Consider the following 16,398-nt stretch of genomic DNA (forward strand, 5'->3'; position numbering starts at 1 on the left):
TTTTTATGATTAATTTTATGCTGGCTACCTTCCAATCCGAGGGGAACCAGCCCTGACGAAGACAGTGGTTATATAAGTCTAACAGCAAGTTCAGGGCATACTTGGCCACCTTTTTTACCAGTTCTGGTTCAAGCATGTCCAGTCCCGGGGTTCTTTTGTTTTTTATTTTTTGTACGGCAGTTTATAAATCTTGCAGAGTGAATGGTTGTTCCACTCAGGCCGATTGGTAGGTTTTGTTGGCGTGGCACAGCTGATGCTGTTGAGGTGTGTTGTCCTCTTCGATGGGTTTGAAGGTGGCATTGAGAATGTTGTTGACGGTGCCGTGCCTTGTGGGGTGATGGTGGAGGGCGTGACCTCTTCCCTTGGTAACTTGTTTCTGGTTATTCTATATATGATGCTCCATGGGTCTGTATTACAGACTGTGGAAACCAGATTCTCCCAGGACAGTTTCTTCCACTGCCTGATCATCGCAGTGTAGTTATTCCTGGCCTCCCTGTATTGTTGTCTGAGGAGTTCAACCTCAGGAGGAGGCCAGGACCATCTAGCTCTTTGGAAGGCACATCTTTTCCTGTTCATCTCTCTCCTAAGTAGGTCAAGTTCCTGCGACCACCATGGCACAGTGCCTGGCTGGGGGCCCTTCTCCGGATCGACTGGTCCGCTGCTTGTAGGATGGCGTTAGTGACAGCACGCTGGTGTTGAATGGGGGTTTGGTTGTGGAGGTTATTGGAAGACAGGTTCTCTGTGTTCCTAATTATGGCTTCTTTAAAGTTGTTCCAGTTGGCCTTGTCAATGCCATATCTGTTGAGTTTGTAGCTGTTTGTTGGAGCCTGGTGAAGCGATCTATGCATTGTGAAGGTGATAGCCCTGTGGTCTGAGGAAGTCCAGTCTTCCTGCACCGTCCAATCATTTAGGTGCCCAGCAAGGAATCTGGTAGCCATTGTTGCATCTATAGTGACCTCCCAGATAGTGGAACTAAACGTGGGGAGATTGTTTGGTCGATTTAGGACAACGAAGCTGCTGTTAGCCAGGAATTCCTCCACATATTGGCCATTCCTGGTTCCTCGACATTCAGGAGTCTCACTATGCCACAGTGGCGAATGACAGTTTAGGTCCACAGATACGAGGATCCTGGAACCCACAAGTTCTGTTTGTACTTGATTTAGGTATTGGATGGCTGGTTGGATGTCTGCTCCTGGGCGGCAGTACAGAGAGATGATATATAGCTCTCCCAATGGAGTAACAATGTGAGCGCAGCCCACTCCGAGCACAGGTGTGTTATTCTTGTCACAGTTATGTCCGGATTTCTGACAGCTACCGCAGCCCAGGGGGTGGCTCCCTCTACCTGAACAATTTTGTAGCTGAGTGGGTAACCCCGGACAGTAGTAGTATTATGCCAAGAGAGATTAGGAGTCAGTGTAATCCCTCTATAACATTGAGCAACCAAATTGATTTAGATTTGATTCCATGGCCAACTAAAATTGATACTTCCTGTTGAGGATGAGAGTAGTGTTTATTGGCTATTTTTGCTCTCTAGGTTGGTGGACAATTTCTTTTATATCATTACTTTAATTTTATTTTTTTTATCAAAAAAAAGTATGTACAGTTAGATTCGGTCACATCGTGAAACAGCTGCATTGCACAAACCTCATTTTCCCACCAAACTACCATGCTGTAAATTAAACTGCTTATAATACCTTACTGAGACCTGCCATCACACTACAAAAGTGATTATTCACTTATAAAATTCCATGATTAAAAATAATTTGTTTAAACTTGATCATTTGTAAAGACTTTTCAAATGATATACAAGGTTCAACAGTTAAGGAATGAATTAATTTTTAATTTTAAATGAATTAAATTTACCAGGAATGAATCAATTTAAAGGAAATCAGAAAAAAGTTTTTTAACATTTTTCAGAGTAATCCCTTGAGCAGCCAACCTTGCAAGATCGCTCAATAAAGCTGTGGAAATATTTTTTAAATGCACCAGTATGTCTACCACTAATTCCTTTGTCACATTTCTTTTATATATTTTCTACACTCATATTCTTGTCCTTTTTGCAAGTACAGTCAAACTTGGTTATAATGAGCACAGAAATAACGAGATCACGGCTTTAACAAGAAAAAAGCCATAATGATTTTAATTTATGCGTATTCCCATACAATCGTTTGTTGTTATAACGAGTGTACTACACGGATATACCATACAAATTTTGGTAACTGTGCAAACATTCTTAATTACTCGGGTAGTTGAAAAAACTCAATTCTTGGAATAGACAAAAATGAAAAGGACGACTTAGCTTTTATGATCACCCGCATCAGATTAGTTACCAGTTTATGACCTTTCTCCTTTTGGGAACTGGGGCTATACAATAGTGCAAAGTAAAACCAGTTATAAAAGAACCCTTCCTTCGGAAACATATCGACTAACAAAAGAAAGTGTCTCTTGATTCACGAAAAAGTCGAAATTATTCATGAGTTAGAACATGGTACAAAAAATGTTGAAGTGTTGAAAACATTTTCTTTGTCCTCTTTAACAGTATCGACATTGTGAAAGAATAAACATGTTTACATATCAGCACTGGAAAAGAACATAACCAAAAGAAAAAAAATGTAGAAAGTGCAAGGTTTACAAACATCGATGAAGCATTGCTTCAATGGTTCACTACACAAAGAAGTGCTGGATTTCAACAGACAGTCTGATCTTGAAGGCTCAAATGAAATATTTGCTAAACAATTTGGATGCGACTATTTTGTATGTAACAACGGTTGGCTGGATCTGTTTAAAAACCGAATATAAACATATCAATTCAAATAATATGTAGGTATATACTAATATTTCCTTTGTTTTTTGAATCTATCTTTTATCAAGTTATTGAGAATTAAAAGAAGTAGGAGGTAGGTTTAACTCTTCACTGAATTAGTGAGTAATGGTTATAACAAGGAAATTGTGTTGGTCCCTTGATGCTCATTATAATCAAGTTCGACTGTATTTGTTATTGGGTAAAACATGAAGTAGTTTGGGGGAGATAAAGCAGAGATGATGAGTTGGTGATTTAGTGGAGTTTTGTTTAGTATTCACAATTAGTGGAACTAAATTACCAGCCTTATTTCATTTGTTAGTATGCATTCCCATGCTTTGTCAAAAGAATTCCTTGGTAATCAATGCAGTATATGGCTTAGTATGTCGGGCAATGAAAACCAGCTCCTTTTTTTCTCAAAATCTTGATGAATTTTTTTAGCCAAATAATCCAAAACTTGTGCAGTACTCCTTATTCACTGGTAGAATTTTTTTTTTTTATTGAATGATTCCCTTACTATAAAAAAGTGACTAGCATTGTTTTCACTTCCAACAATATCTGTTATTTTTAACAAAATTTTTTGTCTCAGAGAATGTTGGTCACATTCCATGCTTTATCTCATTTTTATGGATTATGTTAAGAACAAATAAGAGTATTAAGTGCAGAAATATATGCATATGTATTAATCTGCCTATGTGCCTATGTGCATATATATTTATGCTTATTATGTCGGCGCCTCCGTAGCCAGGTGGGAAGGAGCAACAGTGCGTAGCACATGTTTCTTGATTAGACCGGGGTTCGAGCCCGTGACCACCAAATACGGAGGATGCGGAAAGGTCAGGAAATGACCACCGCATATCCCGGAGCAATATGGCCTTAGTTGCTAATGCTCCTAAAAACCAAATAACAACAACAACTTATTATGTATATTCAATACTATTAATTACTTCCATTTTCAGATTTATTTAAATTCTAATGCCCTTCACAGCCTGCAAAATTTGCAACTGAATGTGTTGCTTTTCATAGAGTAGCAGCCATTTTGAGATATATTCTTGCACCCAATTTCTACCTACCTACCCAATTCCTGGAAAACCAAGAAAAATCTTGGTTTTCCAGGAATTCTTGGCATAAATTTGACATAAATATTTCAGCCATCTACTCGCTCCAAATGTTTGTCTATTTCTGCCTTGAATCTGTTTAAGCTATCAACTTCTACAACGACAGATAGAAGTTTGTTCCAGCAATCAACCACCTAAAGGCAAACTTCCACGCAACTGTCCTGCAACTGTCTTTCCTCAATTTGAATTTATGCCCTCTCAGGTGATTTTTCTGAGCAAGAGGAAGAATCCCATCAGCATTGAGCATGCTCAAACCATCAAAGCTTTATACACCTTAATCAGATCACCTCGCAGGTGCCTAGTCTCCAGACACTGTAATTTGCAAAACTGAAGCCTTTCTTTTTAGGAGCAATCCTTTGTTCCATTCACTAATCTTGTTGTCCTTTTCTGTACTCATTCCAACAGCTCTACATCTTTCTTAAAATGAGGCCTCCAGACCTGTATACAGTACTAAAGGTGTGGCCTGACCATTGCCTTATACAAGTGGATAATCACCTCCTTTTCTCTGCTAGAAAAATTCCTGTATATCATTGACAAGACAGCATGAGCTACTCTTGCAGATCGTCTGCACTGCTCAGAAAACTTCATATCTGCCTGCACAATTACCCCCCAGGTCCTTTTCACTCTCTACGTGATTTGATTTGATTTGGTAGTTGTTGGCGCATCGGCTGCTGTGGCCATATTGCACCTCCCAAGGTTTTTGCAGTACTTTGATCCAAGCCCGAGGCGGGAATCGAACCCGCGACCTTTGGGCTGCCGGGCAGGTACTTTACCCACTCGGCTAGCCCGGTCGGCTCACTCTCTACTACTGTCGGTGTAGTACCACACAGTTGATATGTTACTCTGGGGTTACTGCTTCCGATATGCAGTACTTTACAGTTGTCAATGTTAAACTTCAGTTGCCACCTCTCAGCCCATCTGCTCAACTTTTCTAGATCCTGTTGCAGCAGTGTACTGTCATTAGTGTCATTAAAAACCCTGCCGACCTTCGTATCATCTGCAAACTTGGACATTAAGCCTGATATAGCATCATCAATGAATACAGAAAACAGTAATAGACCCAATGCTCAACCCTGGAGGACTGCACTAATAACACATTAGTCCACGAAGAGCAGTGTCCATTGATTACCACTCTGTCTTCTCCCACTTAACCAACCCTTTATCCATAGCAGCAATTTGCCTCCAATGCCACACTGCTCCAATTTGTGCAGCAGTCTTCCATGTGCAACAGTATCAAAAGCCTTTCTGATATCATATATTTGTATCTTTCTAGGATCCAAATATATGATATCAAAATTATTCTTTGCATCCAGTTCTTTTGTAACCACATCATAGCATCCAATCAAATTGGTCAGACAAGGCTTCCCCTTAACAAACCCATGCTGTGTCCGAGCTATAACTGAAGTCTTGTCTAGATGATCCTGTAATGCTTCTTTAACCAGTGCCTCCATTAATTTCCCTGGAACAGAAGTTAAACTAACAGGTCTGTAATTACCTGTGTCTCCTTTTGATCCTCCTTTGTGGATTGGGGTCCATGGGTACCTCTCTCCTGAGTCCAAGGAAGCTCTCATAATTATGGCTAAGGGTTTGCTTACTTCCTTTGCTGCCTCCTTTAATATAACTGGATAGATTCCAACCACCCCAGGTGCCTTCCTTATGTTTATCTTCAACAATTTCTCCTCCACTTTACTCTGTTATTACAAGATTATCTAGCTTACTGCTAGAGTTTAATACACCTCTGGCATTCCCCTTCCCTGAATAACCTCTCATGTGTGAATGTAGATGCAAAATATTCATTTAGTTTGTTAGCTACCTGAGCAGGATGAGCAACAGTTGAACCATCGATATCAAGTGGACCAATCTGATTCATCCCCTTCCTTCTAGAGTTTACACAAATAAAGAACTTTTTGCTGGGTGGTTTTTTTTTTGCATCCTTTGCCAAAGATTTCTTGTAATCTGCCTTTGCCTGCCTGCCTAACCTCCTTTGTGAGTTGGTTACAGACCAGCTTACATCTGTTGTAGGCTTCTGTGCCACCTGTTAATTTATATGTATCCCATGCATTTTTCTTCTCTGCCACATTTCTAATTAATTCATCTGACATCCATTTAGGCCTAAATCTTGAACAATATTTCTTAGTTGGTATGAAAAGCCTAGTGGCTTCCGAGATTAATTCTTTGAATACTTTCCATTTTGAATTTGTTGTTCGTAACATCAGTTGGTCCCACCAAGAATTTAAATACTGTCTCAGATCACCGTAGTCACCTACGAAAGCAAAAACCCTTCCCTTTACCCCTAATACTACTTATCTCTTTGAGTAAATCCCACTTCAGCACACTGTGATCACTGCACCTAGTGGTTCCTTTATCTGCAGATTCTTAATGCACGAACAATCACTACTGATAATCAGATCGAGTATTACTCCCTCTAGTTGCCTCCCGAACATGCTGCTGTAGAAAACAATCATCCAATAAATGCACAAAAGCCTTGCTAGTGTGTGAGTGACCAACCCACAGATTTAAGTCAATCTCTGGGACATTAAAATCCCCCATTATAAGACACTCTGATTTACTGCCCCACTCTATTTCTCTGCACAATTGCTCATTATACTCATCAGATTCATGAGGCCTATAACCCACACCTACTCTTGCTTTTCCTTTCCCAGTGCTTATGTCACACCAGACTCAACATTGCATTGTCCCCCAACATCAATTGAGTGCACTTCCTTGGATTTTATGTTTCTTAACTAACAGTATAACTCCCTCCTCCCTTCCTGTCCTGTCCTGTCCTGTCTATCCTTCTGTATACATTGTACTGCCCAAATTCCAATTCTGCATTGGTTATGTCTGTGTGACACCACATCTCTGATATCCCATCAATATCTGCTCTTGATGTCTTGACCAGCACTTCAAGCTCATCAAATTTATTAACTACACTTCTAGCATTGGTATACAATCAAGTATACATGCACCTGTTTCTACTCTTAGTTACCCTAACACAGCCCATGTATTTACTTGTTCCACTAAGACTCCCAGCAGTCCTGGAAATCCCCATTGCCTTGCTTTCCAGACTGCTACTCAATTGCATTTCAATAGAAGCACTGCATGAATCACTTTCACCTCTGCCAGCGGCTACTGTTAATCTATTATTCCGTGTATTCCCCCCCAAGCTAGCAGTTTTCTGACCCACCTAACTCTGCCTCAATAGCATCAACAAATATTCTTGCACCCTTTCTGTTTAAGGTATACCATTCCTGTAGAAGTAGTCTCTCCTGTTAACAAGCACAGACCAGGCTGAGAAAATTTCTACCCCTTGAGCCTTGCACAATCTCTCCAGGGCCGAATTGATTGATAAGGCTCTCATCATATACTCCCTCCTATCGTGTCTGGGCAGAATTGCAGACACTTTCAAATTCAACCCTAACTCGGCTTTTTTTTCAACATTGACCTGTACTTGTTAAGTAATTCCGCCAGTCTCCTACTCTTAATATCATTAGTGCCAACATGTACAACAGTATCATCCTTTGTGCCCTTAAAAGATATCTGCTCTTCAACGTCATCAACCTTTGCCCCTGGCAGACATACCCTGGTCCTGTTCCATCTATCCTTTTTGCGTGATATGTTTCCAGTTTCCCTAACAATAGAGTCACCGACAACAACTAGTTCCTTTGGGACTAGTGCATTCTAACTTGGGGTTTGCCGCTGTGTTGCGTGATGATCAAGTGCAAGCTCTGGCATTGATGTGGGCAGCTGAGAGCTTGATGGGTCCCTCAATTTAAATTCTTCGAGGTCATCCACCCTGTCCTTCAAGCCCTCATATAGACCCATAACAACACTGAGTTGCCACCTGATTTCCTCACACTCCTTACATCGCACGCACACACAAAGACATTCCCCTTGGCAATATCATGTCCCGTTCCTGATTGATCCACAAACATCAAACAAGCAGTGCATTTTAAAAGGCTGTGATTCAGAGGACAACCGACTCCCTTAGTTTGAGCCCTTTGCTTTGCTGCTCTGGTCTGAGTCATGATTTCTATTCAATTTCAAATAAAATTTCAGTACAAAATATAACCCTAAACTTATATCCCAATGAATTTATAACACTATATATATGTATTTCAGTATTGAATATTATCTCCAAGTTACATTATATGACTTTCTTATCTCCTGTCAAGTTATATGTATTAATTTATAATGTTATGTTTGTAAAAACTTGGTCATTATATGTATTTAATTTAAAAAGTACAATTTAATTGACAATGAAATTTAATAAGATTATTAAATTTTACTGATTAATTGATACTACTATACTCACTATCTAGTTTTCCATTAAACCTTATGCTATATAGTTGAGGATATATGTTGTATTGTATAAAAATAGCGGCAAGTTACAAATGCTAAATCTACGAACACAAGGTATTAATTACTTTCAAAATCGTGCTATCTAAATTCAAAATAAACCACGGAGCTTGTCTAGATCTATAAGCTACTTATAGAAAATAATTTAATCTAACAATTAAGTCAATAAACTGGCTAAATATAATTAAAAATTAGCATTTGCGGGAGCTGCAAAAACTTGTCCAACACATGGATTAGATACCCTTACCGATACTAAGTAATAACCTACAAAATCTCTATCTAAGTTCAAATTAAACTAAAGTATTGTTACTAGGAATATAAAGCAATTCTAGAAAATAAATATGTCAATTTAAGTCAATAAAAAATCAAAAATTTAAAAAAACTTCTCTATTAGCTGGAGCTGTAAAAACTTTGCATGTTCATGTGTACTCTCGTACCTAAATTCCAAACAATTATGTAATTGTTTATCTGTATGTATTTACTTATTTTTAATCTCTGTTTTCTGTTGTAACCAAAATGGAAATTAGACTTAAAATTCACAATTATTGTAATATAATTCAAATTGTAACCCTTTTTATTTTTCTACTCCTAACAGCATGGTCTGATGATGGGTATCAGTACGATGCCTGAAATGTCTTAAACGAATAGTGGTTTGGGCTATAAGCCTAATAAACTATATTATTAATTATACGTGGTATAAGAGTGGTTATTAAATACAATAATTGATCTTCGTGACTAAAGAAAATAATGCTGGGTATTATTTTACACTTAGTTTTTCATGTTATGCTTGAATTTTTGAGAGAGGTGGGGGGAGATGGAATCATATGACAACAAAGTTTCGTATTCCACTTTTTGAAGAAACTTCTGTCATCATTCCAAATTTCATTAAAGACAAAATAGAAATCTCACAACCTTTTGTTTATTTTTATACAAAAGCTTATCACCTGTGGTTATTTTTATTCATATATCTTCATATATTCAAGATATTATATGAATATTATATTCAGCTTCATTTAACTTCATATGTTCGATAAAGTTCACATTGCATCTGTTTAGAATGGCACATAAAAAGTAATTGGATAAAAATAATTGAATAATAATTGCACAATAAACAAATAATAGATAAAACAATAAAATGAGATTAAAAAATTTAATTAATAAATACATAAACAAACTGCCTCAACTTGTTGTTGAATATCCACCAATTCCTTAAATGCTGATCTTCATGTAATTCTCTATTGGACAAAAAAAACTTAGTTTAACTTCAGTCCTGTCTTATTTTAAAAAATATTTACCACTACTATGTTCATCTTCAATTCAGATTTCTAGACAAGATCGTATATCTCTATTAGGGATCGTATATCTCTCTGTCTTATTTAAAAAAATACCTGCCACCACTATGCTCATCTTCAATGATATGCAGATTTCTAGACAAGATCATATATCTCTGTTAGGGATCACCCTGGCTTCTATTCTCTGTTGGCATAAGTACACCACAAATAATGGTTTTTGTTTTGGCTCTTAGCATTAGTACAAGCATATGATGCAAGAAAGCAAGCTTGTACAGCATTAGCCAAAAAAAAAAAAAAAAAAAAAACCTTCCCATTTCACCCATCCATTTGCTCCAAAAGTTTGTTCCACCAATCAACTACCCACTGTAAAATGAGGCCTCCAGACCTGTATGCGTTACTCAAGGAATGGCCTGACCATTGCCTTATACGAGAGGATAATCACCTCCTTATCCCTGCTAGCAAAAATTCTTGTATATCATTGACAAGACCCCATGAACTGCTCTGGCAGCCTGTCTGCACTGCTTAGAAAACTTCATATCTGACTGCACTATTACCCCAGGTCCTTTTCATTCTCTACAACCTTAAGAGTAATACCACACAGTTGGTAGGTTACTCTGGGGCTACTGCTACCCATATGTGGTACTTTGCATTTGCCAATGTTAAACTTATGTTGCCACCTCTCAGCCCATCTGTCCAACTTTTCTAGATCCTGCTGCAGTAGCATGCTGTCACTAACAAACCCTGTGAACCTTCGTATCATTGTAAACTTGAACATTGCATTTTGCTATTCCCTAAGTATATCTTGCATTTTGCTGCATTAAAAGATAGCAAAATGCAATGTTCATCCTGAAGAAGTGCTTGGCACTTATCATTAAATACTCTGCCAGTCGTGATAACATCTGCAAATTTTGACATCATACCCTCTATCCTTTCATTAGTGTCATTTAAGAAGATCGAACATAAGATGGTTTCTGTACCAATTCTTGGGAACCCAATTCTTATCTTAGCTCAGTCTGAAGAATAACCCTCTGCGTTCTGCCCTGTAGCCATCCTGCATTCCATCTAAGGATTTTTCCTCTTCTAACATGTTCCAGCTTATACAGTAACCATTCATGCGGAACTGTGTCAAATGATTACTGAAATCCAAGTAAACAGTATTGCAGTTTTTTCCTCCATCCAGCCTGTAATTGACTGTCAATACAGCTAACCAGGCTGATTTTCCCTTTATAAAACCATGCAGTGTTTCCTTCAGAATACCATTTCTATCTAAACTGTGGATTGTACTGTTTATTATTGGTTCTGTGATTTTTCCCTACCACTGAAATGAGACTCACTAGATATCCACTTCACTCTTAGGGCCAATTTTATGTATTGGAGATACATTGGCACTTCTCCAATCTAAGGGAATAACTCCTGAGTATAATGAAAACTTCAGTGGGTTCAGCACTCTTACCACCTCCCTCAAAATTACTGGGTATATGCCATCAACTCCCGGTGCATTAATTGCCTTTAGAGTCAAAAGGTTTTCTAATAAATAATCTGAATTTTCAATATCATATTTTCATGCTTTCTAGCTTCACTCACTCAGTTTCTCACCATTAAGGATCTTTCATCTGTAAATATCAATGTAAAATACCTATTCAATTCATCTGCAATATCAGCAGGGTTAGCTCTGATTTTCCTTTATGCAAAGCATCTGATCAGATGCTCTTTTCTTCCTTGTATTCACATACAAGAAAAACTCCTTGTAATCTACCTTTCCCAGCCTCGACTTTTCTGAGGTATTGTTTCAAAGTGATTTGAAACAATACCTCAGAAAAGTCGAGCTATAGGCTTCGGTACTTTTTATTGCACTGTAACTCTTCTATACCATCTTTTTCTGCTGTATTAAACTGGCTAGTTCATTATTCGTCTATCTCAGAATCTTCTTTGTGCTATATTTTCTCAATATTTGCTTTCAAGGCTTCTGTGACCAGCTTTAACGTTTTATCATAATTCTAATGTATTCGCACTCTGTGAGTTATCTTCCAAATTTATATAGGCCATATAGCATTTTAAATTGTCATAATCTCCTTTCCTGAAATTGGAACCCATTCTTTTTTCTTTAGCAAGTGCTGTCTGTCTCCTCGTCATTCAACCTAGAATGCTGTGATCACTCCTGGTTAATGGTTCCTGTATTGCCAGCCCTGTGATGTCCTCTGGTTAATGGGAGATGATCAATTCTAGAATATTTGTCTCTTAGTGTTTTCCCTAATACAGTCAGTCCTCGTATAACACGTGTTTACATTACACGAATTCGATCATACACGATTTATAAATAGGGGAGCGATATCATATATAACACGAACCGAATTCCCTTATGCACGATTTGCCTGCGTGTGTGTGTGTTTACAAGAAATGGCAGTTGAACACGGAATCACCCCAACTGAACGCAACCCGATAGGAATGAAGAGAAGATTCTGAAAATGTATTTTTTTATATCAGTGAAGGGGAAACACATTTCACCATAATAACGTAAAAACCCACACAATTCCAGCTATCAGTATTATCGCAAATGCAACCAGTTTATAACAGATTCCACTAGCAGAAACGCAACTGGAAATTGTTTTTATTGTTTTATGGTAGTAACTCCCAGAAATGTGCTTTAGTAAAATGTGAGCTAGTGAGGTGTTAATAGTGTGTGTCTCTGCCTTTATGGTGTTGTTTATTCAGTTGCTACAGGCACGCAACTTTGTTTATGTGTATCAAGCGTGCCTCCTCATTTTGTAATTGTGCTTTATTCCTAAAAATGAGTAAAATATTTAAAAGGTGTGAAAAGGAAGCGTCCTGGTGAAGCACTACAGATTCAGCGAGAAAAAGAAAAGCAATATCGATAGATAGAGGTGGACTGGGTCAAAAATTCTTACCCGGGAAAATTTGTAGCGGCCTCATACTAGCGTTTATGGCCAAAATCACACCGGCCTCCGGCCCACTGGGGTTTCCCCTGGTAAGGCTTATGGTCAGTCCACCTCTGTCAATAGAGAAAAAATATGAAATTGTGAAACACTTTGAGCGAAATGAAAGACCATGTGATATTGCACGTGCTACAGGCCTAAATGAGGCAATGCTGAGGATCAGAAAGAATGCAGAAAAAATAAAGGCAACTTTCATAGCAGGAACAACTCAACCACCAAATACGGAGGGTGCGGAAAAGTCAGGGAATGACCACTGCATCTCCCCGGAGCAATATGGCCTTAGTTGCTAATGCTCCTAAATAACAAACAACAAACAAAAACAGCAAAAACAGCAGGAACAACTCAAAGTGTAACAAAATCCATTAGATCAAGGCACAAAGAATTGGAAGAGATGGAACATCTGTTTGGATAGATCAAACAAAGAACAAGTTTGCTTACGATAGAAGCAAAAGCATTAGCAATGTTTTATTATGTGTCATAATAAAATATGTAAGTATTTTTTTACGATTATTTGTGTTTGTTAATGTTTTGGTTACAAATGTGTGTTCAGTCTTGGGTGGTCGGCACCTAATCCTATTTTTCCCATAGAAACTGTTATTTAAATTGCACGAGGGTTTCTAGGAACACAACTATTGTGCTATACGAGGACTGACTGTATGATGATGCAAATAACAAGTATTCTTGTGTAGCTTACCATCCTGAAACTCCCCCCCCCTTGAAGTTATTTAAGCTTTTGTCCCCCTCATTCAAAACGTCACTACCCTCTGACATCTTTCATCAGAGGTATTCACAATATGCATAATTTTTTTCTGATTTTGAAATCTAAGGTTAAATATAATGATTGCCATATGACACCTAATTCCTCATATTACCTACTTGGACCTGTTAACAAGTTCATTTTATTTTGATGTCTTAATTTTGAAAAATAGTTGCCTGTAGATACATGTGATTAAGGAAAATTGAAGTTTTAAAATATTGATATAGTTGGAAATAGTCTCTCCTAGAAAATATATTATAAATTCAACTAATAATACTTGTGTACTGGAATATTTGTCGTGCAGTGCATATACTGTAAGTGTTCTTGATTTCTTTCTCTGAAATCGGTTTTCTTACAAGTGGCTTTTGTTTTTTTTTGGAAGTCACATAATTATAATTTTAATGACATATTAACAGTTAAGTTAGAAGCTGTGATATCAGGCATGAATGAGAGCATTATTGATATTTTAAATATGTTATATGCTTCTTATATTAAAGTGTTTCTGGCATTTGCACAATTTTTCTGTTTCAAATTTCTAATTGGTATTTATCAATAGCTAATGATGCCATATCCAATTTGAAGAAAACATCTTCGATACCTTCTGTCCCTATAAGATGCAGAGGCTTAATTAAGCCATTAAATGACTCAGGTATGTATTAAAAGAGTAATGTGGATATTTATATAATATCATGTTTTTATATGGGGAAAAAATGAAAAACAAGTTAATAAAATGATTTTATTTATTTGACCTGAAGTTGTCTCCTTTATATCCAGTGACACAACAAAAACAAATTTTGTTTGATCTTCATTTGAAAAAAGTTTTTGAATGCCGAAGTCATTCATGTCTGATGCTTCATATTTTCTTCAAACTTTGTCTGTAGTTTAGTCTCTTTTCCTCTCTTATTGAAATATAAATTATGCCCCCTTGAATTTCTATTCCTTTGCAGTTAGCTTTAATGCATATGCAGGTTATGTTTTTTGAAACTTAATTTACAGTAGATTTCCTCTTCATTTAAAATATCTGATTATTAACTCTTCTTTTAGATATGTTATTAAATTTATCTTTTATTATTTAGGCCGTGTTGTATTTACTCTGTTTACTTTAATATACTGAAATTCCACATTAACTTGCTTTTTTCTTTTATTTTTCATATTTTCACATAGATCTGACCAAAAGTGTTTTTAAATATGATTTCATTCCTGTTACCCTGTGTCGTGTTTACATATTATGTACGATAGAGATGTTTCATCCAGTGGTTACCAGGAGAAGGAGCTTTATCCTGTTATCTTGTCAGTTATTACAGTAAATGTTTTGTATATCCAGCTCCAATAGGATTTAAGGGCTGCCAGAAAATCAAAATTGCAGATATTTCTGAGTTTATACTTATGGTTCAGCCGTAAAAGAAATCAGCAACCATAACATCAAGATACTGTTATTACTTAATATTAATATGTGTTACTTACTGTACTGTACAGTACAGTATGGTAAATTTGTGTCTCTAAATGAGACTTTTTCCACATGCTTGTTATCCATCCAGAAATAAACTGTTCACACACTTTGTACCCAATGATAAATTATTAAACAATCATTAAGTTACTGCTGACATTATATCATATGTGGCATCTCCAATCCATGTCTAGTATTCTCACAGCCTCTCGTTTCCCAGCACCCCCTGCCATGTTCTCTTAGTCCCTACTTAATATTACTATTAACATTAAGTACAGACTAAGAGAGAAGCTCATTCCACGGGTCCCCTTGTTGCTGTTTTTAAAGCCACCTGGCTAAATTTCTTAATAGGGCTTCTTTTATTTTTATTTTACTCATTTCAGGCAAATAGCAAAGGAAATTTGCAATAATGGGGGGACTGTCTAAGACTATCGTAATCCCCATAGTGAAAACAAAAACCATCCCCTCTCATTTGTCAATATCTATCCTACCCATGCATTTCTGATCGAAACGGAGAGCATGGATAACAATATCCCTCTTTGAGGATTAGTTTAAATGCTGCTTCATTCCCGAGGTTGAAAAATATTGTAAAGATAACAATGTTCCTTCCTAGATTTTGCTTCTATTAGATAATGCTCCTGGACATTCTACGCATCTAGATGATTTCAATTCGAACATGAGAGTCATATTTCTACCGCCAAACACAACTTCACTCATCCAACCTATGGATCAAGGTGTTATTTCGAATTTAAAAGCATACTATTTACCCAAAACATTTGCTCAGGCATTGTCTGCAGTAGACGGTGAGAAAAATTTTACGTTAAGTGACTTTTGGAAATCTTACAATATTTACCACACCATCTTAAACATTAATAAGGCCTGGGCCTGGACGGAAATTACTAAAAGTTGTTTAAATGGCACATGGAAAAAAATATGCCCACGGCACGTAAAAGGAAGCTTCGAAGCTTCGAAGGATTTGAAAAAACAAATCATATGAAGAGGTTACAGAGTTACAGATAAGATTGTAAAGGCTGCAGAACTACTTCAGTTGGAGGTTGTTGCCAAAGACATGGAGGAATTAATAGAGGAAAAAGAGAAGCGGGCACCTCCGTAGCCAGGTGGGAAGGAGCAGCAGTGCGTAGCACATGCTTCTTGATTAGACCGGGGTTCAAGCCCGTCACCATCAAATACGGAGGATGCGGAAAGGTCAAGGAATGACCACCGCATGTTCCCGGAGCAATATGGCCTTAGTTGCTAATGTTCCTAAAAAAAACCAAATAACAAAAGAGAAGGGATTATGTAACGAAGAATTTATTGACTTGCAGGCAGCGATGGTGAAAGAAGAAAATGCTGACGAAGCTCAAGATGAACCAAATGAGGAGCCAAGACGCTTCATTACCAGAGAGATGGCAATGGCATTTCCTGAAATTGCATTTGAGAAGATGGATCCTGACAGCGAATGATTCTTAAAAGTTAACAAAGGGGTGAATGATATGCTTGCTTGCTACAAAGAAATCTACAGTGAAAAGAAAAAAGCCACCATCCAGTCACCCATTAATATGTTCTTTCATAAGATTGAGCAACCGACCCCTTCTAAATCTCCACAGCTCTCAACCTCCGCAGAGTTGTACTTATCAGCTGAAAACGTCAATTCTGGCAACGATGATCAAG

General features: G+C 37.4%; 1 protein-coding gene across 1 annotated transcript in view; it reads left to right on the plus strand.

The window, feature by feature from the left end:
• Positions 1 to 16,398, plus strand: part of Nelf-A (Negative elongation factor A) — a 152,136-nt gene that overhangs the window by 50,033 nt on the left and 85,705 nt on the right. Inside the window, exon 4 of the mRNA XM_090374701.1 lies at positions 13,837 to 13,929. Coding sequence (XP_090230827.1) covers positions 13,837 to 13,929 — 93 coding nt within the window. The remainder of the gene's footprint in view (positions 1 to 13,836; positions 13,930 to 16,398) is intronic.

Source organism: Mastigoproctus giganteus, chromosome 5 (assembly GCF_048544385.1).
Source record: "Mastigoproctus giganteus isolate SK-2022 chromosome 5, ASM4854438v1, whole genome shotgun sequence".
In the NCBI taxonomy this organism is placed as follows: domain Eukaryota; kingdom Metazoa; phylum Arthropoda; class Arachnida; order Uropygi; family Thelyphonidae; genus Mastigoproctus; species Mastigoproctus giganteus.